The 22869-nt window shown below is 36.7% G+C and overlaps 5 protein-coding genes across 5 annotated transcripts; 3 read left to right on the forward strand and 2 right to left on the reverse strand.

Moving 5' to 3' along the window:
• The first annotated feature begins 751 nt into the window (after positions 1-751).
• Positions 752-2667, forward strand: LOC126673246 (inorganic phosphate transporter 1-4-like). Its single transcript, XM_050367321.2, has one exon. The coding sequence runs from the start codon at positions 855-857 to the stop codon at positions 2457-2459; it is 1605 nt and encodes a 534-aa protein (XP_050223278.1). The 5' UTR covers positions 752-854; the 3' UTR covers positions 2460-2667.
• A 1628-nt stretch (positions 2668-4295) lies between these two features.
• LOC126673247 (germin-like protein subfamily 1 member 14) lies at positions 4296-5550 on the reverse strand. Its single transcript, XM_050367322.1, has 2 exons — positions 5404-5550; positions 4296-4916 (listed from the first exon to the last, which is right to left on the reverse strand). Exons 1-2 carry the CDS (start codon positions 5525-5527, stop codon positions 4369-4371), a joined length of 672 nt encoding a protein of 223 aa, XP_050223279.1. The 5' UTR covers positions 5528-5550; the 3' UTR covers positions 4296-4368.
• Positions 5551-6417: 867 nt separating this feature from the next.
• LOC126673244 (U11/U12 small nuclear ribonucleoprotein 48 kDa protein) lies at positions 6418-11333 on the forward strand. The gene is made up of 5 exons (XM_050367320.2): positions 6418-7856; positions 8346-8460; positions 9594-9701; positions 9820-10619; positions 10703-11333. The coding sequence occupies exons 1-4, from the start codon at positions 6469-6471 to the stop codon at positions 10510-10512; spliced, it is 2304 nt and encodes a 767-aa protein (XP_050223277.1). The 5' UTR covers positions 6418-6468; the 3' UTR covers positions 10513-10619; positions 10703-11333.
• A 921-nt stretch (positions 11334-12254) lies between these two features.
• Positions 12255-15069, reverse strand: LOC126671387 (uncharacterized). The gene is made up of 4 exons (XM_050365153.2): positions 14814-15069; positions 14225-14458; positions 13342-13578; positions 12255-12538 (listed from the first exon to the last, which is right to left on the reverse strand). The coding sequence occupies exons 1-4, from the start codon at positions 14817-14819 to the stop codon at positions 12488-12490; spliced, it is 528 nt and encodes a 175-aa protein (XP_050221110.1). The 5' UTR covers positions 14820-15069; the 3' UTR covers positions 12255-12487.
• A 3787-nt stretch (positions 15070-18856) lies between these two features.
• LOC130015233 (uncharacterized) lies at positions 18857-21555 on the forward strand. Its single transcript, XM_056104989.1, has 5 exons — positions 18857-18861; positions 18944-19029; positions 19111-19995; positions 20144-20748; positions 20827-21555. Exons 1-5 carry the CDS (start codon positions 18857-18859, stop codon positions 21490-21492), a joined length of 2247 nt encoding a protein of 748 aa, XP_055960964.1. The 3' UTR covers positions 21493-21555.
• Positions 21556-22869: the final 1314 nt, after the last annotated feature.

Here is a 22869-nt window from a genome sequence, read left to right on the forward strand (position 1 = left end):
GGGTCAAATTGGATTATTTAATAAGTTCATAGGTTCGATAGGTGAGACGTTAAGTTTAGGGGTTAGATGGGTAAAAGGGTACAAGTTCATAGGTCAAACTATGTATTAAGCCATAAATTAGGAGTCCAATGGACTCTCTATTCTTTATATTTAGAGTAGAGAGTGAAAATGGCTCTCCACATGTAGAGAGCCATTTTCACTCTAATTTTTCAAATAGTAAAATTTTAAATTTTAAAAAATAAGGTGGTTATTTTTAATTTTAAATATTATATTTTTACTTTTAGTAAAAAAACTGAATAAATAAATGAATAAAAAAATTATTTTATTAATATTTAATATTTTATTAATATTTTTTATGAAAATAAAATAAAATAAAATTTAATATTATAGAGGCAATTAATTTAATATTATTATTATTTAATACTTTTTATTTTATTATTAATTATTAAAATTATATACAATAAAAAACTGATATTAAATAGTCCATTGGAGTAAAATTTTAAATATCACTCTTTATCTTTAAGATGCTCTTTATTTTACAAAATATGCTCTTTATTTTAAAGAATACATTGGAGATGCTCTTACAATTCAGTCTATATATATTTTGGTTAAAATTAGTGAATGAGCCATAAATGTTATTGGGGGAGCGCAAAATGTTATTTAGCCGAATGATTTTTGTTTTCAAAAAATTTAGGACCAAACAATATATTATTTGACCTATTATTTTGAAATATCTTTTGATCCTCTAGATTTTAAAATTTTGTCAGTTGTATGAATTTATTCAAATCCTTTTCCTCTAGATTTTAAAAAAATTCTTCTGCCATTACTCTCTCAAAAAAGAAACATATTCGGATATGGGGAACGATCAATTACAGGTGCTTAATGCACTTGATGTAGCAAAAACACAATTATACCATTTCACTGCAATTGTGATTGCTGGAATGGGTTTTTTCACGGATGCATATGATCTTTTCTGCATATCGCTCGTAACAAAATTGCTCGGTCGAATATATTATCACGTCGATGGTTCAGCGAAGCCTGGATCATTGCCACCGAACGTTGCAGCAGCTGTTAACGGGGTGGCATTCGTCGGAACTTTATCGGGCCAGCTATTTTTCGGTTGGCTCGGTGATAAAATGGGCAGGAAAAAAGTTTATGGAATGACCCTTATGCTTATGGTGGTCTGCTCGGTTGCTTCGGGTCTTTCTTTCGGGAAAGATGCAAAATCTGTGATGGCAACTCTTTGTTTCTTCAGATTCTGGCTTGGATTTGGCATTGGTGGGGATTACCCTCTTTCCGCAACGATCATGTCGGAATACGCGAATAAGAAAACTCGGGGCGCGTTCATTGCTGCTGTTTTCGCTATGCAAGGGTTTGGCATTTTAGCTGGAGGAATATTTGCTATATTCATATCAGCTATATTCGAATCTAAGTTCAATGCTCCTGCCTATGAGATTGATCCTATTGGTTCGACGGTCCCTCAGGCGGATTACGTGTGGCGAATTATCGTTATGTTTGGCGCATTGCCGGCTGCATTGACTTATTATTGGCGTATGAAGATGCCTGAGACCGCCCGTTACACTGCTCTTGTTGCCAAGAATGCAGAGCAGGCAGCTAGTGATATGTCAAGAGTTATGCAGGTTGATATCGAGGCAGAACCGCATAAGATTGAGAAGTTGAATCAGCAATCGAGCAACTCATTCGGGTTGTTTTCGAAAGCGTTTCTTCATCGACATGGACTTCACTTACTCGGAACAACAACGACATGGTTCTTGCTTGACATTGCATTTTACAGTCAGAATCTATTCCAGAAAGATATTTTCACCGCGATCGGATGGATTCCTGCGGCCAAGAGTATGAATGCAGTTCAAGAAGTTTACAAAATTGCAAGAGCACAAACACTTATCGCTCTATGCAGTACCGTTCCAGGATACTGGTTTACCGTAGCATTGATCGACATAATGGGACGATTCGCCATCCAACTTATGGGATTTTTCTTCATGACCGTGTTCATGTTCGCCTTGGCACTTCCGTACAACCACTGGACTCACAAGGACAACAGAATTGGATTTGTGGTTATGTATTCATTCACATTCTTCTTTGCCAACTTTGGACCTAATGCAACCACATTCGTCGTTCCGGCCGAGATATTCCCTGCTAGGTTAAGGTCAACCTGTCACGGAATATCAGCAGCGGCAGGAAAGCTCGGGGCGATGGTTGGTGCGTTCGGATTCTTGTATTTGGCGCAGAATCAGGACCCGGCGAAGGCAGATGCAGGGTACCCTCCAGGCATTGGTGTGAGGAACTCATTGATTGTGCTGGGAGTTGTGAATTTCTTAGGAATGTGTCTGACTTTCTTGGTGCCAGAATCTAAGGGAAAATCTTTGGAGGAGATGTCTGGTGAAAATGAGGAAGATGATGAGCTAACAACTGGAAATACAATCAGATTGGGTCGTTAGGTTTAATTTAATTTTCCACTTTCAAGTAGTAGCATGATTTTTTGTAAATGAAGGCTATTGTAGTTTGATTTATTGTTATCTGATGCATTATCCATGTAATGGACAAAATGCATCAGAATTTTATTTTTCTCTTTCTTTTAGTCAAGTCTTCTGTCATCTCAATGTAACCTTTTTTAAAAAAATTAATCTATTGTAATTTGTCGAATAATTAATTAAGGGTATTACTATTCGCCGCCCCAAATTACTACCTACCGCCCAACTTTTTACCAAAATATCCCTAAGCCATTTTCAGCTAAAAAAAAAAACTCAATCCTCTCAACTCAACTAAAAACCCTACAAATAACCGAGCAAATTTATAATAAAAATATCAAAATCACCTAAAATTAGAGGACGGTAACTTCTAATAATTAATCGATTTTTAATTTTTTCGCTTTTCAAATTTTTAATTTTTTTTTAAAATTTTTTAATGGGCTATCGCCCTCAAATGGCGATGGCCCATAGGGGTCATCGCCTCGATTTGGCGATGGCCCCATAGGGCCATTGCCATCTCAAGCAGATGGCCGACCATCTGCCTGAGATGGCGATGGCCCTATGGGGCCATCTGCTTGAGATGGCAATGGCCCTATGGGGCCATTGCCATCATTTGGCGATGGACCTATGGGTCCATCGCCAAATCGAGGCGATGACCCCTATGGGCCATCGCCATCTGACGGCGATGGTCCATTAAAAAAAATTAAAATATTAAGTAAATAAAAACCGATTATTTACCGAATGTTCCGCCTTTTATTTTTAGTCGATTTTGACATTTTTATTATAAATTCGCTCGGGTATTCGTTGGGGTTTTAATTGAATTGAGAGAATTGATTTTTTTAAAAAAAAAAACTGAAAATGGCTTAGGGGTATTTTGGTAAAAAGTTGGGCGGTAGGTAGTAATTTGGGGCGGTAAATAGTAGTCCACTTAATTAAAGATCAAAAAACAAATTGTGGTGAATGTTTTTTTTTAAAGGATGGTAGTGGTTGAAAGGTGAAGAAGAAATGAGATGAAGTTTGTAGGTCATCAAGTTTTTTCTTTTTATAATTTTAGTTACATATTCTTTTGTAGTTTTTTTTTTGTTTTGATAAATTTGTAGTTTTGTTCTTACTGATTAAGTTTATTATTTTCATTAAGTTAATATTAGTTTTTCTAATATTTAAAGAAATAAAATGATAACATGCATCGCATCGATTTCCAGCAAATGACTTCTGGTAAAATAAAATTATAACTTTGATAACAAAAGATAAACAAAATAAAGTATACTTGGAAAAAAAAATTCCCATTATTCTCGTCGGGCAAGAATAATAAACATGAACCCAATATTTTTAAAATTCTTATGCAAGGAATTATAAAAAAAGAAAAATTCAACAACATGTATTTTTAGGGTATGATCTTAATTAGTCTTATGTAGCACTATATATTCTCCCTTAATTTTGACATCAATCAATTTAAATTTATTTTATCAATATAGAATTTTCTTCTTTTGAAATTTAGTAAAAGTTCAGTGATCTACATAATTTAATACCTTGATTTTTATGTGTTGCATAACTTAAAATATAAACATCGATAATTGAAATATAAGACATAAAACATGTAGATTTATTTATTGAAAAGAAGAAATATTACAAACCAGCAAGTTGGCACACAGCCAAGAAGAATATTATTTGGATAATCATTATCATTATCGACCTCTCAAATCAAGTCAAAACTACTATTTTCTCCCTAATTTTTTTTAAACAAGCACTATTTTTCTTAAAATATTAACGAAAAAATAGTAATTTTGACCCAAACTTGAAGGTTAATAGTAATTATTTCTAAGTAGTTTTTTGCAAATGAATACTACAGGAAATGTTTATAGAACAATTCCAAATATTTTTAGGGATTAACCCATTCTTGATTTTGAAGAAAAGTCACAGTTTCTTCTTTAAGTTGAAATGACCTAGCAAGAACCTCAGGCCTAATTGGTGGCACTGATCCAAAGATTGTATTAGCTTCTGTAACAACTCCTGGATTTTGGCTATTAAAACCTGCAATTGCAACTGCATGTGTTTTCCCAATATTCTCCTGAAAATGAATTAACCCTTGTGGAAATACATAAACATCTCCGGGACGTAGAATCTTTGCAAAGAGACGATGCTCCGGGTTCGACGTGACAAAACCGGCAAAGAGAATGCCGGTTAAGACGGTAAAGATCTCGGATGATCGAGGGTGGTGGTGCAGAGGGTTGACACCGCCGGGTGCGAAATCGATTCGAGATATGGCTATACCTAAGGTGTTGAGTCCTTTAATTTCTTCGACTGTTAAAAGAGTAGCGTTTACTCCTATTCTATTGTTTGTGTCTGCTGCTTTGTTCAGTCCTGAATAGAAGAAATCATCTGCTTTCACTTGTTCTGGATCCTTGCAGATTTGTCCATTCACAATTTCTGCATCAACAAAATCTTAATTAGTCCATAAAACTGCTAATATTAGTTTCCCAATAAAATACTAATCACAATAATAGTAATAATTGGAGGTAACTACGTACTTTCAACCCTAAAATTTGATATTTTATACTCCGACATTTAAAAAATACGTACCCTAGAACATTCTTATATTTACTTGCGCTATACTAAAAACCCCTTTTGTTAATTTTAATAATCCTACAATGAAAATCTACCATAAACACATTGATGCTTGATATTACAATTTTTTTGTTGAAAAAGTATTTTCATAAAATTTTGTGACTGATTTGTGACGGGATATATTGTCGTCATAAAATTTTATAACATCTCTTTCTGTCACAATATTCTGTTATAATTATAAAAACCCTTCAAAATTTTACCAATAAATTTTGTTCGTAACAGATATCCGTCAAATTAAACTGTAACAATAGTAATATCAATAAAGAAAGAAATAAAAGACATTAGTTACCCGCAGACTTGAGATCAGTTGGTGCTACACAGAAGTCATTAAGAGGTGCAGGATCAGGAGCAACGGCTAATGAGAAAGCCAAAGCCAATAAAGCAAAAATAAATATGAAATTATCAACTTTCATTATGTGTAACTCTTAGATTCTTCTATTTGTTAATGTTGAATTGGATGAAATGGTACAAAACCTTGTCCGATATTTATATGCAGCTCGTCGTCCTTATTTTATTACCATGACGATAGATGATGAAATCGAATATATACGAGACTCTATTTAAAATTATAATGTCTCTATCGTCGTTAGATTATACGAGCTGAAACAGCTAATCACACTTTAATTCAACCAGATTAGTGCATTGTTTATTGTAATAGCTCCAGAAATTAAGTAATTTACAACATGCCAAATTACTTCTGTTTCATGGAAAGAGATCATTTAGGTAAAATATAGAAATCATTTTGAGTGCAGAAATGGAAGCATTGCCTTTTCTTTTGTGGGATAAAATCCTAATTGCTAACAAACAATTTAATGTGACATTTTAGCATGTAGTGCTACTAGTAGTAGAGTAACCCTAAGTGCTAATTAAGCACTTTACTTGCATTGCATGCCATTCTACAAAGAGTTTCTCTTTTCTTTTTGTCTTAATTTAACCACTAATTATAAGTAATTAACCACTTTTCAAGTTAATTAACTAGTTCAGTGTTAAAGGTATCAGTCAATTTTTTTATAAGTTAGTATAAATTTTATATATAGTAATGAAAAATAAAATAAAAAGTATTTTATTTAAATTTATACTTAATCTATCGCGGCAAAAAAGACGAAATTTGCTTTGCACAAAAGTACCATTTTTTTATTAAATTTTATAAATTGTTCTAACAAAAATAGAAAAATTGGTTAACCTTTTATTATTGGTTAAAACAATTATTTAATAGAAAGAAAAGTTCAGACACCAAAATGAAAGCTTTAGAAAATTTCAGACATCAGTAATGTAATTTATCGTATAAAGGGACTAAACATCAAATTAGTCGTCTTTTTTCCGCCATAATTTACAATTTTTCTCCTCCTCCTCCATGAATCCATCTTCTTCCACTCCATATCCCCTTTACATTCAAAACCCTAATTACCAACTTCCCAACCATACAATTCCTAATTATCAAACTCCTAATCCAAATTTCCCATTCCACCACTCTCTTCCCCAACCACCGCCACCCCCACCACAACCGCCACAACTTACTCCGATCACCACCAACACTCCAATTACCGATATTTCCAGTACACTATCTTGTCTATCTAATCTCATCCATCTCTCACAACGAACCCTAGATTCCTTTTCTGCACTTGTACTAAACCCTAATAGCACCAGTAATAACAATAAAAATGACAATTTTATTTCATGTCCGTACAATCCCAACCACCTCATGCCGCCAGAGTCTCTTTTTCTCCATTCTCTTCGCTGCCCATCTCCTCTTTTCGAAGACCCAGTTGCCCTAATTGATTCTCTTCATTACCCAAAAACTTTAAACCTTAAAAACCCATTGAAAACAGCCCAATTTAATAATGACCCAGTCAATAAAAACAGTGATTTGTGCTTGTCTTTAGATGGTTTTTGCAGTGAGTTTGGTTCTAATTTCTTTTACAAGGACTGCCCCGGTGTAGTTGAATTTAACGACTTAGATAGCTTAGATAAAAGTTTCACATTGCCTGGTGTTTTATCTGTTGAATGTGCTAATTTTGTTGATAGAATTGAGGATGATTTTAAGGGTTTTGATCGAAATGAGTTTAGAATTTTGCCGTCGGATCTGTGGTTTATTAGGAGAGAAGTTGAGGGTTGGGTTGATTGTCCTAGCGTGTATTCTTATGGTGTTTTTTGTGCTATTTTAAGGTTACATTTTGTTAAATGTAGTGACTTAAAGATGTGGGTTATTGCTAATTCTCCGCGTTACGGTGTTGTGACTGATGTGTATATGAGGGATCATATTTATCTGCTTTTACGGCTTTGTTTAAATGCGATTAAAAGAGAAGCTATGAGCTTTGTATGTCATGGGATTAATGTGAATTTGAATTTTAGCTGTCCTGTTTTGGCTCAAGTTTTTATGTGGATCGTGTCTCAGCTTTCGGTTTTATATGGTGAGGGAAATGCTAATGGCTTTGTTATTCATATTCTAAGGCAATGTATATTAGAGGTTTCCAATGGAGTTTTACTTCCCCTGGAGGCAAATGTCACTGAAAGATCAGCCGAGAATGGTGATGGGAGTGATGTAAGAGGTGTTAAACTTCAAGAGCCTGTGGAAGGAAGTATAGAGTGTAAAATGGACAGAGATGTGAATGCAAGTGTTGATGAGGAGGTAATTTTTGTGTCCCAGGTAGCAGCTTCTGTTGCAGCTTTGCGTGAGCGGGCCTTGCTAGAAGCAAGGATTAAGCGATTACGGAATTATCATCCACCACCAAGATATATGCGGTATGCCATCCTTCTATTTCCTTCCTCGTTGCTCAATTTATGTTAGTATAAGTGAGCAAGCAAAGAATAGATCCACTTGACACATTGATCTACAGCTGAAATTTGACACATATAGCATCTGACTTTGGCGAGGGAGCCGATTAAGGATCTGGGTTTAGGAGAAGAATAGCCAGAGTGGAAACTATGGTTATATGAATTGGCTCTCAATTAATCTAGCTAGTTTTCTGCTTCCTTTGATGGTTATTTGGAATTTTTGAGCTTAATGATTTGAAGTTCTCAGTTTTTTTTTTCAATTTTGAAAATGCTCTGATCTGATGTATGTAATTGGTGGGTTTACTCTACTTTAGGTGAACAGTCTTTTTATTTCTGACTTTGGATTGGCTTGTTTTCTGCTTTTAATATTTTGATAGCTTAAAAGTCCAACATATGCATTATTTTGAATGTGCATAAAAATTTTGTAAGCTTGATATAACTTATCCTTCTGTGCAGGATGAACGAGCATACTTATGTATCAAAAAGAGCGGAGGACGAGCGTAAGAAGCGTTCTAACTACAGAGCTATTATTGATCATGATGGCCTGCCTCGCAAGCAATTAAGTAATGAGGTACTTCATCTGAAAAAGATTGAACTGGATATCATGTGTTTGTGCCGTTAATGATTTACTCTGATTCAGGCCCGGCCTTAGGCATAGGCCACTAAGGCCTATGCCTAGGGCCTCAAGTTTTTAAGGGCCCCATTTTAGATGGGGTTCTTTAAAAATATATATATATATATTAATTTTTTTATATGTTTATTGGATTTTTTTTATTGATAAGTGTTGAAAAATTTATTTAAAAATTAATTATATATTTAAATAATTAGGATGTTAAATTAAAAAGGCCCCTATATTCCTATAAGATCTTATTAAAAATATTAAGCTATTTAAAATATAAAATGATCATTGGTTTTTTTAAAAATAGGTGTTGTAATTTTTGTTTTAAATATTAATTGGAACCATTTATAATCAGTGTGCCAATAAAAATAATATATAGTTTATATATTTTTAACCGTATAGAGATGATCTCTCTTTATTTATTTACTTATTAAAAAATATATTTTATATTCTTTTATTGATAAATAGATATTTTTTTAATTGTTTAAAAAAATAACGATTTTTAAAATATATCAAAAATTCACTAAAAATCTACTAACGATTCAATAAGTCTACCAATGATCTACTAAAAGCGTAATTTTATAAGAAAAAATAGTGAAATGTCATTTTTTATATAAAAAAAGATAAAGCAAATATATATTTAAAAAAATGTTAAAACAACCCGTCTAGGGCCTCATTTCATCTAAGGCCGGCCCTGCTCTGATTGATAAGTAAATGATGAATTTCATTTTGCACTTTGAAAGCAAGTCAAAAAGATTTCTCTTTTGAATCAAAATGAGAAGCAAGTTCCAATCTGTGCTTTCTGATAAGTGCATTTCTTAGTAAACAGCGTTTCTTGCTTCTCTCCAGGAAGACTGCATGTGTAGTAGCTTGTGCTGAAATTTGAAATCACACGACCAATAAGTATGATCTTGTCAATCTAGTGTCTTAATTAGGTAGTTTGTTTGAGGTCTTGTTTTCAAGTAAATAATAAGTTGACAACTTAATGTTGTTTTGCTATCAGGTTATTCCATGTAAATATGAATATATATTTCAATGAGGTTTGGTTCCTGCAAACTTAGGTTTCTTTTTTCCCTTTGCACTAGGACGCAGGCAAGATTAAGACAAGGGAGGAGTTGTTGGCTGAAGAAAGGGATTACAAACGCAGAAGAATGTCATACCGCGGGAAGAAGTTGAAAAGGACAACTTTGCAGGTTGAATTGTGTATTCTTGTTGACATTGTCAATTTACTTATTATTTTACCATCTTGTTTGTGATTTTGAAAAGCCACAACCTTTCTATTCTGCTTATATTTTATAATTTTTCTCCTAGGTTATGCGAGATATAATAGAAGAATTTATGGAGGAAATCAAAAAAGCTGGAGGGATTGGTTGTTTTGAGAGTAGAGCTTCAGAGGAAGGCGTGGTGCTCCAACCTTCTGTTTCTTCTGATATTACAACAGGTGATAACGAATATAGAAAAAACAGTGGCAAGTCTGCTGAAACAAGGAGAGTAACTTCAGGTCATTACGGGAACCATTCATACTCTGATCATAACATCAGATCTACGAGCTCCAAGGATGCTACAAATCGAGATTATGAGCAACGCGGAAAAAGCCATCATAGGCATCTTGAACATGTAGAATATCAGAGAAGAAACCGTCACGATAGTCGTGGTACCGATGACCATTCTGGAAGTTCGAAAAGGCAGAGAAGCCATGACTCATTGCATGAGCAGAATAACCGCCAAAGTGAACGAGATGGAGTGGAAACCAACATTTTCAAGCGTCGTGAGAAAAAATCTTCTGACAAGTCCGATTATTACAGTTACGGGTCAGATTTGGCGAAAAATCCAAGTGCACGAATTTATCATGAGAAAGCAGTTGTTAAGGACAGGCACCTAAGGAACTCTGATGGGATTCATAGGTCCAAATTTCTAGGAAAAAATGCATTTGAGGATAGATACAACCCTGCAGAATCTCATAAAACCAGCGAAGACGATGTCTACTCTGGACAACAAGCATAGCAGTCCAGAAGAGTCATTTAGGTTAGCAGCTCTTCTGCAAAGTCTTGGGAAATTCTGTGACTACCAATTCCATGATTACCTAAATATAAGCGGTTTTTTGATGTGGGGTAAGTGATTTTCCCCCCTTTCATAAAGCTTAAAATATTCTACATGAAACTTACTGCATTTTGTTCTCTATATGAATTTGCAGTAGGAAGTGATCGGGCTTCAGCAGTTTTATCTACAGCTGTATCCTTCTATGTATCCTTTAGTGTTCTTGTTTTCTTTGTGGTTCTTTGGCATGGACTCTTTTGTTTAACTTGCTGGAGCATCATTATACTATAGCAATACTAGCTTTTAGTATAAATACATTTTCTATTTATATATTTTTAAGACATTAGAATTATCGTCTTGCATACTTCATTTAAGATCACGAAATCTACTCTGAGAGAAGAAGAAATTGTTTGCAAAGGGTAAGTGATTCACTAGGTTCTACATATCAAGTTTGACTCACCTAGGTGTTCTATGATGAATGGTCGAAATACGATCCCATGGCAGTCACTTTTATGACTAAATTCAGTCGTAGATTGATATTAGTAAGGTGTCGTTTTCGGTAAGAGGACTGTACAAGTCCTTGTTAATGGGCGGTACGCAAGCGGCAAGTTGAGGCAGACCAGGATTTTAAGAGGCAATGTGGCAGGACATGACTTGAGGAAACTTCAATCTAACACCAAGAGATAATTATATCAATTATAGAATATCGAGTGTATTTGATGTCCTAGGAAGATTTGTATGATGTGGCGCTTTGTGTACAGAACATTTAATGTATTTATCTTTCTTTACTTTGCATATTTCTTAATTTAACTCATCAAAACAGTTGAAAATAGGCTGTCAATAATCCAATTTGCCTAACATATAAAATTGGCGAAACTGGATTGAGCCTTAACTGGTTGTATCGTAAACATGCCCACATGTTTATTACACAAAACAAACGGTTGGGCTGTATTATGGTTCTTCTAGCGAATCCGCCTTTATGAAATACAAATTAAATTAAACATAATTAAGTGCGTGAGGTTGGTGGTGTTATCTGTTTGTGTTCATGTTGATTTTAATTGGACATAGTAAGAGCATCTCCACTCTAGTGCTAAAATACCTCACAATGCTATAATTTAGCATTTAATATAAAAAACACATCTCCATTGCACTTCTATTTCATGTGCTAAATTTAGCATATGTTAAACTTTGTGCCAAATTTGTTAGAAAGTTTAGCATATGCCAAATTTGTTTATATCTAAATTATTTACTGATTTGCCATTAATAATGATAATCACTTATAAAATTATAAATTTAGCATTTAGTTTAGCATTTTGCAATGGAGTGAATTTCAATAATATATAATATATATAGCATTTTATCTTATTTTGTGCTAAAAATAACATAAAAAATACAACATGCAATGGAGATGCTCTAAGTCGAGTTGCCCTTATAGGATCCATCAATCTACTTTGACTTCCCTACAATGAAGTTTAACTTTATTTTCAGCTGCTCGGGCTTTGTATTGGAATTTTGTAATTTCTTCTGCTTCAGCAAAATTTAAACTCATGCAGATGAAAATATATTAATGGTGTGAAAAAATCAAATTGAAATGACTATCATAAAAGAAATTTGGTTAGTTTAGTTTGATTAGCTTTCGGGAAAAAACAAATCTAGCGTAAACCAGACAAAGTAACTTAATCGAACTTAAAAAAACCGAGCAAGTTGAGTAGTTCAATTCGATTTGAATTCCTTTAATTCAATAAAATTTCAGCTCAGCTCGGTATTGATTCATTTTAGTTCAAATAAAATGTACAATTTATCTTATAAACATATATATATATTCATTTCACAGCTCGGAGTATCTTTAAACATTCTAGGAAACACAAAAGTGAGAGCATTTTATATTTTTTGGCCTACTATTGCTTTCTACACTTTTACTTGGTATAAAAGCATCACAGTTTTAGGAAGCGCAGGCAGGCACAAGGCACGAAAAGAATCCTGGCATCTTCTTCTGCATATACACAAACCAAATTAGTAAATAAATATGGGATCAGATCAGTTTGTGCTTAATGGGCTTTTTCAGTAGTGTGTATAAGAGGCCAAGTAGCCCAGTTAGCCCAATGTTACAATAACGAAGACTTGCATTGACTTGAATGTTGATTGAAATTTAACAAAGTTTGGTATGTTATCAGTGGTGTGGACCCTAAAGGTGAAATAAAATCAATGTATTAGTTGACAATTTTTCTATCTCAGTTGAAATTATGAGGTATCAGTGGATCATGCAACATACCTAACCTGCCTACAATGACTTCATTTTCATATTTCTTTTCATCCATTCACTACTTCCATCACACTTTTTTTTAAAGTAGTACTATTCTATTTTTATTTATTCTACTTAAAAATTTATTTAATACTTTTAATATCATTGCAGATATAAGTATTCTTTCTAATATTAATGACCCTAATTTTAAACATAATTTAAAAAAACTACTATAAATGAGATAAAATGATTGATAGCTTGTGGTTAATTTATCAAGATTAAATATGCGTGTTAAATCAGTATCAAAATTATAATTTTTTTCTCAATAAGACCTTAGTTTTGAATTCACTTTTAAATTTTCGACAGCCCAAATTTAATCTTTATCTAATTCTAAATTTACTATAAATTTTTTAAAAAAATCCTCTAATTTTAATGAATTTTCGACACGGTTGGAATCTGCCCTAACTTGAAAGTACGTAGTTCCGCCCCTGGGGAAGACGCTAAAGTCCATATTTTAATTTGGTAAAGCTGGTGAAGGGACGAGAGAAACTAACCCGTTTGGAAGAGCGTAGGAGCTCAGGGGGAATTTTGTAAAGATCTTCATCGACAGCTTTTGCAGGGAATTTAGGGCGATGATTCACAGTTCCCCCACCATTCATGGGCTGATGTTGATGTTGATGTTGTTTCGTGGGCGGTTGAGTCACGTCGCACACTTTGCCTTGTTTTTTCTGCTCTTTCACATGCCCACCAGACGAAGAAACCACTCTATTTCTCTCCCTACTCACCCTTGTCTGCATTACACCAAATTCCAAATCATCATTAATACCATCTTTATGTTTCTCATCATCATTCTCCTCATTTAATTTTCTTTACATTTCCAATTTAATTACTCTCATTTATTCTAAATCTTGATAAAATTACTAGTAGTATTATTTAAAATAATACAATAAATTAATATAAATTTACTACTACCTCCGTTCTTTTTTATTTGTCCATTTAGCCAATATTACACATACCAAGATAGTGCTTATTTTGTCTTAATTTATAAAGAAAAATACTAATATAGTCCTATTAGTTAATAAATGTCTTTTATATTAAAACATAGAGTCATTTATTAGGGATGGGTAAACTTGGAACATAAGTAGTTAATATTACATGGGATTTCTAAATGGACAACTATTTGTAGACAAATAAAATTGGCTAAATGGACAACTAAAAAAGTACGGAGGGAGTACTATGTTTAATTAATTAAAAATTACATTCCTTTCGAGCAACAAAATAATAAGGCCATTGACTATTGGCACTAAAGTTTACCACTAATAGACAAATTCTTTGAAATAATAAAAATAAGTACTACTAACCATGTTCACATTGAATCATATTTTATTTTATTTGAGAAGAAAAAATTAGAGAGTAAACGAGTTTAAAGGGTGAAACCTTTCTTGGTGGACCAAGATCACGAGAAGCTTTCTTGAAATTGTTAGCTGCATATAAATCACCGGCGCCTCCTCCGCCGCAGCCGCGGCTGCCGTGACGATCGCATTCTCCGGAGGAATTACTGTATCGAATCAAACCAGCTTGTCTTGCACACTCAAAATACTGTGTTATTGGCATCTCATTTGCATGCTCCCAATTTCCAAATGCTGGAATTTGCCCACTCCTTTTCCATTCCTATCATCAAAAAACACAATCATGAAAACAAATAAAAAATTAAAACCATATACATATATACACTAAGTAGCTTCAAGAACTATAAAAAAAAAAAAAACTTTTCAAGAACTTGTTTCTTGAAACCCAATTCAAAGAAACTTTTCAAGAATTGTGTTCTTGAAACCCAATGCACAAAAGCTTTTCAAGAACTTGTTTTCTTGAAACCAAATTCAATCAAGAACTTGTTTCTTGAACAAATTCAAAGAAAAAAGCTTCTCAAGAATTGTATTGCTTGAAACCCAATCCAAAAGAAAAAAGCTTCTCAAGAATTAATTTCTTGAAACTTAATTAAAGAAAACAAGAAAATAGAGCTTACATCCATGTTATGAAGGCAGCAAAAAGAAGTCAAGAAAAGGGAATCCCAAAACAAAACAGAAGCAAAGAGTTAAAAAGAAATAGAAAAGATTGTGAGAAAGTTGTTTTGTAATGTAATAGAAAGAAGAATGAGAACAAAAAGGGTTTGAAAAAGATGGGATTATGAAGGGAAAATAAGTTTTTATACAAAGAAGAGAATTTGCAGAGAAAGAATCTAGAAAGAAAGATACATTTCAGTTCTTTATAACAAACAGTATTAGTAATAGTAATACTGTAATAATAGTAGAGTGCAGTGAGAAAAAGAAAGTAAAAGGGTCACTTTTGTTGAACTATATGGCTAATCATCTAATCCCATTTCCAATATTTGGTATATGTGGAGAAGCTTTTTTTCAGTTTTCTTGGGCTTCATTCACCCTCAGACAACAAATGGGGCCACATAATTTTTCAACAGATTTGGAGGGTTGTGTTTCTTTGTATTCAGTAACTTTTTCTGATTTCATTTACTATAAAATTTACTACTCCCTCCGTTTTGAAATAGTTGCCGCTTTAGCCATTTTCGCACAAATTAAGAAAGCAATAAATATGTCTAAATTTATATGCATTTTTACTAAATTAGCCCTTCTTGAAACTTGTTAATATTAATTGCTATGACTCTTTATTTGTATTTTTGTATTCTTTTAATGAATAAATGAAGGATATATGTGGAAAAATAGCAATAAATGCTTTCTTGGTATTTTAAAGTGACAAGTATTATGAAACAAAATTTCTTCTTTAAAACGACAACTATTTCAAAACGGAGGGAGTACTATTTAACACAGCGATTCTTATATCAATCATGCAACAAACTAATTACTCCCTCCGTCCCACAAAGATAGGCCACTTTTCTATTTTTGGCGTCCCAAATTATAGGCCACCTTCTAAATTTGGTAAGCAACTTAAAAACTCAAAGTCTTATATACCCCTAATAGATATGCCTAGTTATCCTCAAATGAATTAATGACTTCATATTCCAATACAAAACTGACCAATAAACAAATTAATCATTAATTATTATTTTTATATCTAGATATTATAAAAGGATAAAATTGGAAAGTTCAATAAAAAAATCTAATTTTAATAAACTTAACTATATTTTTCTTAAATCTTGTGTTTGTCTAAATGGCCTATCTTTGTGGGACGGAGGGAGTATATGTTAAAAAATTCAATGATTAAAAATATAAATAATAATTGAAATTTTTTTTATTATAAATGCTCATTAACTTGTTGCAAATATGACATGTCATAACCATTCCATGAGATACACTCTTTTATTTTTTGATGAATCGAGATAAACACTCTTAAATTATAATATGGTTAAAAATTGAATCTGTGGTTGAATCAGTGTAGCCCATAATTCAAAATTCAACCGGTTCAATCTTTAATTTAACTAGTTAAATAAATATAATATTATGTGTATATATATAATCTTAATTAGCAAATAGATTGAACATTTGTAAATTGATCGTATTTTAACTATTAAATAAGGAATGAAATGGTTTTTAAGGTTCAATAGATTTAATAATTTTAAAATTTTCATTTTTTTTATTTAAACATCTTGAATTGCATTTTCAATTTGTAAAGAAAAACGGAACTTGTCTGACCTCTAATTTCATGTCGAACTAGTTGAAGCGTTTGATCCATTTTTTTCTTAAATTTATAATTATGGTTAGGACTTACGAGGGTGAGGATTCGTTCAGTTCGGCTAAAACCTAATCTGAAATTTAAAAACCAAACTACTCGGTTGAATGTTTAAGTCAAACTGAAAAAAAAAACAAATTCTTTTGAAATATCGATCGGTGTGGTTAAAATTGATAAATATACAAACAAAATTGAAAATATATCAAATAAATTATCAGTTATTCGATCGGTTCAATTAATTTTAATTTTTTAAAGTCATGATCAAAAACTAAAATCTGACCAACTTCAGTTTTACTCAGCCGAACTGGAAATTATCGGTTCAATAGGTTAAAAGAGACATTTTGCTCTTCCTACTTATAAATGTAAAAATATTTTAACTGTTGCAAAAAGTGGGTTTATTTGATATTGACCGACTCTGAGACAAAATGGGGCAACTGAAAAGGTAAAAATTTGATTTGCTTTAATTAGGTGTCTCCCCATTTCTGAAGAAAATCTTGAAATTTGCTTAATACAGGCGCTGTCACTGCTACTACTGGTGATGTCTAGCATCTCCCTCTGCTCCATTCTTTATTACAAACCCTCTTTTCAACTAACTTTATTTCTTTTCTTAATTTATAGTACAAGAGTTCAAGTTGAAACACTCTTTGCTTTTGTATATGGGAAATTCTATTTGGCCCGAAGTGTCTTGGACACAAAATGGCCAAAAAGGACCTCTTTGCAAATATTTATTTACCATTAATCATTAAACCAGCATTAGCTATTTAGAATTGGGTTACTGATGAATCACCAAACTAAATCCGAGCTGTAGCGACCTGCACACCACAAGCAGACAGAGGTTAGAAAGAACTCCGGTGGGGGTCACCGGACGTTCACTCCGACGCTCAAGTAAGATTTGAGGTAAAGGAAGAAGAAGAAGAGAAAAGAGAGTGCTTAGAGTAGAGAAAAAGAAAATTACCTAGGGTTTGTCCTTAAACCCTCTATTTATAGTTAGGGTTTAAGGACAAACCTGCCTTGCTGGCAGGCTGTGAGCCCAGTGGTCCCAGAAATCAGTTATGCTGACGTGGTAGAATATCCCTGCGGGAGGCACGGGTTGTTAGGTGTGTCAGAGGGAACATTCCTCACGTACCTGTCAGAAAATCTTCTGTGGTCCCAGGATCTGGTACACGAGTGAGCGCTCTTGGGCAGGACCTCGGATCCCGGATAACTTGGGAGTCAAGTTATCATGGTTCCCGTATCTGAGAGCAGCTCAGAGCTCGGACAAGATGGTCCCGTCTTTCGGGCTCAAGAGCTCGGAGCTCGGCCTAGGTATGAATTAGACATACTTTAGAGCTCGGGTAAGATTCTTGGTCCGACCTTATCAGGCATGATTGTCTCGGATGATGTTTAAATTCCCATCGATCCGGTGACCCCCCAAGTCATGTGCTCTATGATTTCAAGAAGGTCGGATATTGTTACTCGGTCGATGAAATGCTTGACTTAGTGATGTTTGTTCCTGGCGAGGTTGCTTCGCCCCTACTAGATGTGCTACGTTATCACTAGTCCCCCCCCAGTGTATCGGATATTTATGTCCGAGATGGTAGTGTTGTCCGGGTTATGGAGTCACGTGATCCATGGCGTGCTTGTTCTGTTTATGGGTGGTCTCTGACACCGAGCTGCTTGTCAGAGAGATAGGTGAGCTAAGATGGCTGTGTGAAAGGACGTGACTGTCGAGATGTCTTTTCTGACAGCTGTTGTAGCCGTTGTCCTATGTGGCGGTTGCTTGTTGTCTACGCTGGGTCCACGTGTCTAGCAGTTAAGGCGTGAGCGCTTTCCCAGGAGACGTTTTGAGTGGGAAGAGAGAGAAAATTAAAGGCGTCCTTTCAATTTCCCTCTCTTTTCAGTTATAAATTTAATTTTTCAAAAACTGAAAAACTTTTCACATTCTCTCTAAGTTCTTCGTCTTCAACTTTGCTCTCTGAAAAAGGAAAAACTTCTGTGATCACTGGCTTTGTCGTTTGGAGAAACATTTCTGGTGTTAGCTTGCTGAAGTTTTTTGCTGCTGTTTATACTGTGTTCATCGAGTGGTTTTCTTCGTTCTCAACTCTTCTTTCGAAGGATTTTATACAAGTAAGCATTTCTGGTTCCTTGTGTTTTATTTTCTGTGTTGTAATTTCTGGCTTAGATGTATGTGTTCTTGGTGATATTCTGTTGCCTGATGTTTTTGATTTCATTTTCCTTGTGAATTCCTCTGTTCTTTGTTTTGCGTTTTTTGTTTGGGAGAGGAATTTCCAGAAATCTGGAAATTCTTCTGTGTTCTTCGTGTTTGGCATTTTTGATTTTCTAGAGTTTTGGATTAACTCTTTGTGTTTGATTTAGTGTCTGTGAGTAATGACGTACGTTGCTAAATGCGTTGTTCTTGATTTCCAGAATTTGATTTACTTTTGTGTGTTTTGAATTTTATGTTTTTTGTCTGAGAACTGAGTTTCCAGAATTTCTGGGGATTCATTTCGATGTTCTTCACGTTCTTATGGTTTCACCCCTTAGGAATTTAGTCTTGATCTGTAATTTTGATTTTTCTACGCGTTTGTCTAGTTTTTTCATTTGGAACTCGTCTCATCCGAGCTAGTTTCTGTGTCTTTTAGGCATGTCGGGTGAAACCTTAGATCGTGAAGAGGGGATGGGGTATGACGATCAAGACATGGGAACAGACGAACCATCTACGGAGTTTGTAGTCGTCCGCCCTCTCCGAGGTAACACCCCGGATGTAGGAGAGACAGAGACTTCCCGACCTCTACCAGCCGAGAAGGGAAAAAAGAAGAAAAATGCTCCTGAGGTCGGCGAGAAAAATGACGACCGTGATATCAAAGCGTCACGATGCACCCGGGGTTATCTGAGAGCGGTCCGGGAAACGTTCGGTATTCCTGTAGAATACGAGCTCTCTCTGGTCCCGGAAGGAAAAAGGTTGAACGATGTTCCCCCGGCCAATACCATCATGCTGACACTGGAGCACTTGCAGTCCGGGATTCGGTTTCCACTGCTCGAGCATTACAAGGAGTTGAGCCGTTACTTCGAGGTGCCCTTGTCGCAGATTCACCCCAATGGGGTTCGACACTTCTCTTGCTTCTTGAAGCTCTGCGAGAAAACCGGGGTGGTGCCTAGCATGAGGTTGTTCTGCTGCCTGTACCTCATGTCCCTCAAAGACCGGAACCATTTTGCATACCTGCGGTTCCGAAGCGAAAGGAAGGCTGTTCCCGGGGGGTTGGTCTCTGGGGTGATTGATTCACTCCGGGATTTCAAAGAAGATTATTTTCAAATCTCCCATCCTTCGGCCTTTGATGGGATGGGTACCTCGTGGGTAACCAAATGCTACAAGCCGGAGAAGTGGTTCCACATCCCGGGACCTCTGGAGGATAACGACATCGCGGCCCTTCGGGATGATGCCCCCCCGGGGAAAAAAGCACAAGCTGATGACTTGTGCCCGAAGCTTGCTTTTGACTATTGGAAGAGTTCGGCGCCCGGTGATGGGGGTTTGTGACTTGCTCTGTAGTCTTGTTTGCTTAGTCTTGTTTTTTTTTTTTTTTTTTTTTTTACGTGCTTAGCTTGTCTTGTTGTTTTTTACCTTGAATTTTGTTACTTGTGTGAGTACTGACTTCGTTGTGTACATTTTTGTTGCAGTGAACAGCCTAGATCTGAGTAAGCTAGCCGGGAAGAAAAGGAAGAGGCCGGCGAGCCGAAGTGTAGCCCCGGCTCCTGCTCCAGTTCCCCGAGCTACCGAGGAGCCAAAGTCACCTGCTGCCAAGGCACCTGATGCCCCGGGTGTCCCTGAAGAACCCCTACGGGGTGTTGATGCTGTCCCCCTCCGGGTTCGCTTACCGGAGGGGATCGAGGTGCCGGTGGGTGCCAAACCGGTCGGGAACATCCCGTTCGTGAACCTGGACTCTACCGAGACGGTGGATGGCCCAGCTCGGGGCCCAACCAATCCCCAAGGGGCGACTACCGAGCCTGCCGGCCAAAGTTCCAGGGCTCCGCCGACCCGAGTGCCTGATCTGCCGGACATCTCGTCGGGGTCGAGCACTACAGCCCCGGGTCCTCAGACCATCACTCGAGCCAGCTTTGCCGAGTGGGTCAGCAGGCACAACGATGGTCGACCAGCTACCCTGCATGACCTGGTCATTGCGGGCGACGTTGCTCGTGTGACCACTCTTCCTGCTGACCGAGAGCACTACAAGTCCCACCAGCCTGAGAATTTGTGGGCTGTGGTTTCCTCCTTTTGCCTCCAGGTAAATATCTTCTATTCTCATCCTTTTACTTGTTTTGTCTTTGTGTTTATTCTGACTTGTGTTTTTTGTTTATTGCAGGCCTCGCAGATGGCCTACATGGCCGATCAAAACCAGAGCAAGGTGGAGATCGACCTGACACTGGCCAAGGACCTTCTTCTGACCGAGAAGAAAAAGGCCCGGGAAGCTGAGAGGCGGGCTTCCGAAGCAGAGAAGAAAGCTTCTGAGGGGGCTGCCCTCGTTGCCACCTTGGAATCCCAGCTGAAGAGTTCGGAAGACCGCCGAGCTGAGGACCTCGGTGTGCTGGAGAAGCTGCGAGCTGAGGTGACTCAACTCGAGAATGACAGAGTCCTGGCCCGGGACGATTTCACCAAGCAGCTGGCCGACTTGACAACTCGGAACGATCTGGCTTCTAAGGGTCTTCGGGAGACCGTGGCCGACCAGAAGAAGCAGATCGATGAGATCACCCAGCGGGCTGAGAAAGCGGAGGCCGAGGTGAAGGAAGTCACAGGCCGGGAAGAGAAGATCTATGACGACTTCCGCCGCATCCTCTATGTCAGCGAGGTCCAGGCAGGTGAATATGTCCGAGGTCGATTCGGAGCCGAGCTGGATGTTTCCGACTTCGTTCTGGACATCGAGGAGTTGGGTCGGCGGGCCAAGGAGCTGCCTGAAGATTATGATGTGCCTGCCGACATCGAGGACTACCTTGCCGATGATCAGGGTCCGAGCTCCGACCCCCCTAGATAGTTTTATCTTAGATAGTTTTATCTTGTAAATTTTAAACAATGTTTTCTTTTTGTATTTTTGGAATATTGAGCCTCGAGCTCTCTTTTGTAAGTTTGAATATTGTCTTTCGTATACACTTGTTTTTCTTGGATGAACTTTTCTTTTGTATATATACCATGACCTTTGCTTGTCTGAGTGCCTATGTGTTTCTTATCTGAATGTTTGCTGTTAACTTTCTGAATGAAGTTTTTGCTTTTGAGAATTTTGGCTAAGTACGTGACAATATGTTTTTCATAGCTAACTTAGCTTAGTTTCCGAGCTGGTTCCAGTAGTGTAAATTTTCTAGTTTCTATGTTGTTTTTATGTATGGTTCTTGACTTAGGCGTGGGATTAGAAAATGTTAGGATAGGTTCTTAGTTATTCATAGACCAAGTTTAAGCAAGTTGCTCGGCGTGGATAGCCTATTGTCTTGGGACAACCCGGAGTTGTTGTTGCTCGGGGTCGAGAATTGCTCGTAGTACGCAGGTGGCATCTAGCCCGCTGGTGGCGTATAGCCCGTTGGTGGCACATAGCCCGTAGATGGCACATAGCCCGTAGATGGCACATAGCCCGCTGGTGGCGCATAGCCCGTAGATGGCACATAGCCCGCTGGTGGCACATAGCCCGTGGGTGGCACATAGCCCGCTGGTGGCACATAGCCCGTAGATGGCACATAGCCCGCTGGTGGCACATAGCCCGTAGATGGCACATAGCCCGTGGATGGCACATAGCCCGTGGATGGCACATAGCCCGTGGATGGCACATAGCCCGTGGATGGCACATAGCCCGTGGATGGCACATAGCCCGTGGATTTTTTACCGAGTAGAGTGCTCGGGTTTTGGAAAAGACATGAATTCTTTTTAATCTTTTTTATTCATTGAGGGGAAAAACTTATGTTTGAGTTTTACAAAAGCCTAACTCAAACATAAGTGAAAAAACCCCTAGGTACCTCGAAAATGAAAACAAGTAACTACTGATAGTATTTCCGAAGAACCTGGGAGTTCCAAGTTCTCGGGAGCACTCTGCCCGACATGTGTGCTATTTTATAAGCTCCTGCTCGTCCGACCTCAGTGACTCGATAGGGGCCTTCCCAATTAGGTTCGAGCTTTCCCACTCCAGCATTTCCCTTAGCAATGTCTGCCCGTCGTAGGACCAGATCGCCGACTTGGAAACTCAAGGGTTTAACTCTCTTGTTATGATACTTAGCCATTCTTTGCTTGTATGCTTCGATTCTTAGCGCTGCCTGCTCTCTTCGCTCTTCCAGCAGGTCTAAGCATAACTTCTGTTCTTCCTCGTTCTTAGCCTCATCGAAGAACTGGACCCTTAGAGTCGGCATCCCGATTTCCACTGGTATCATTG

This window comes from Mercurialis annua, linkage group LG3, assembly GCF_937616625.2.
Source record: "Mercurialis annua linkage group LG3, ddMerAnnu1.2, whole genome shotgun sequence".
Lineage (NCBI taxonomy): Eukaryota > Viridiplantae > Streptophyta > Magnoliopsida > Malpighiales > Euphorbiaceae > Mercurialis > Mercurialis annua.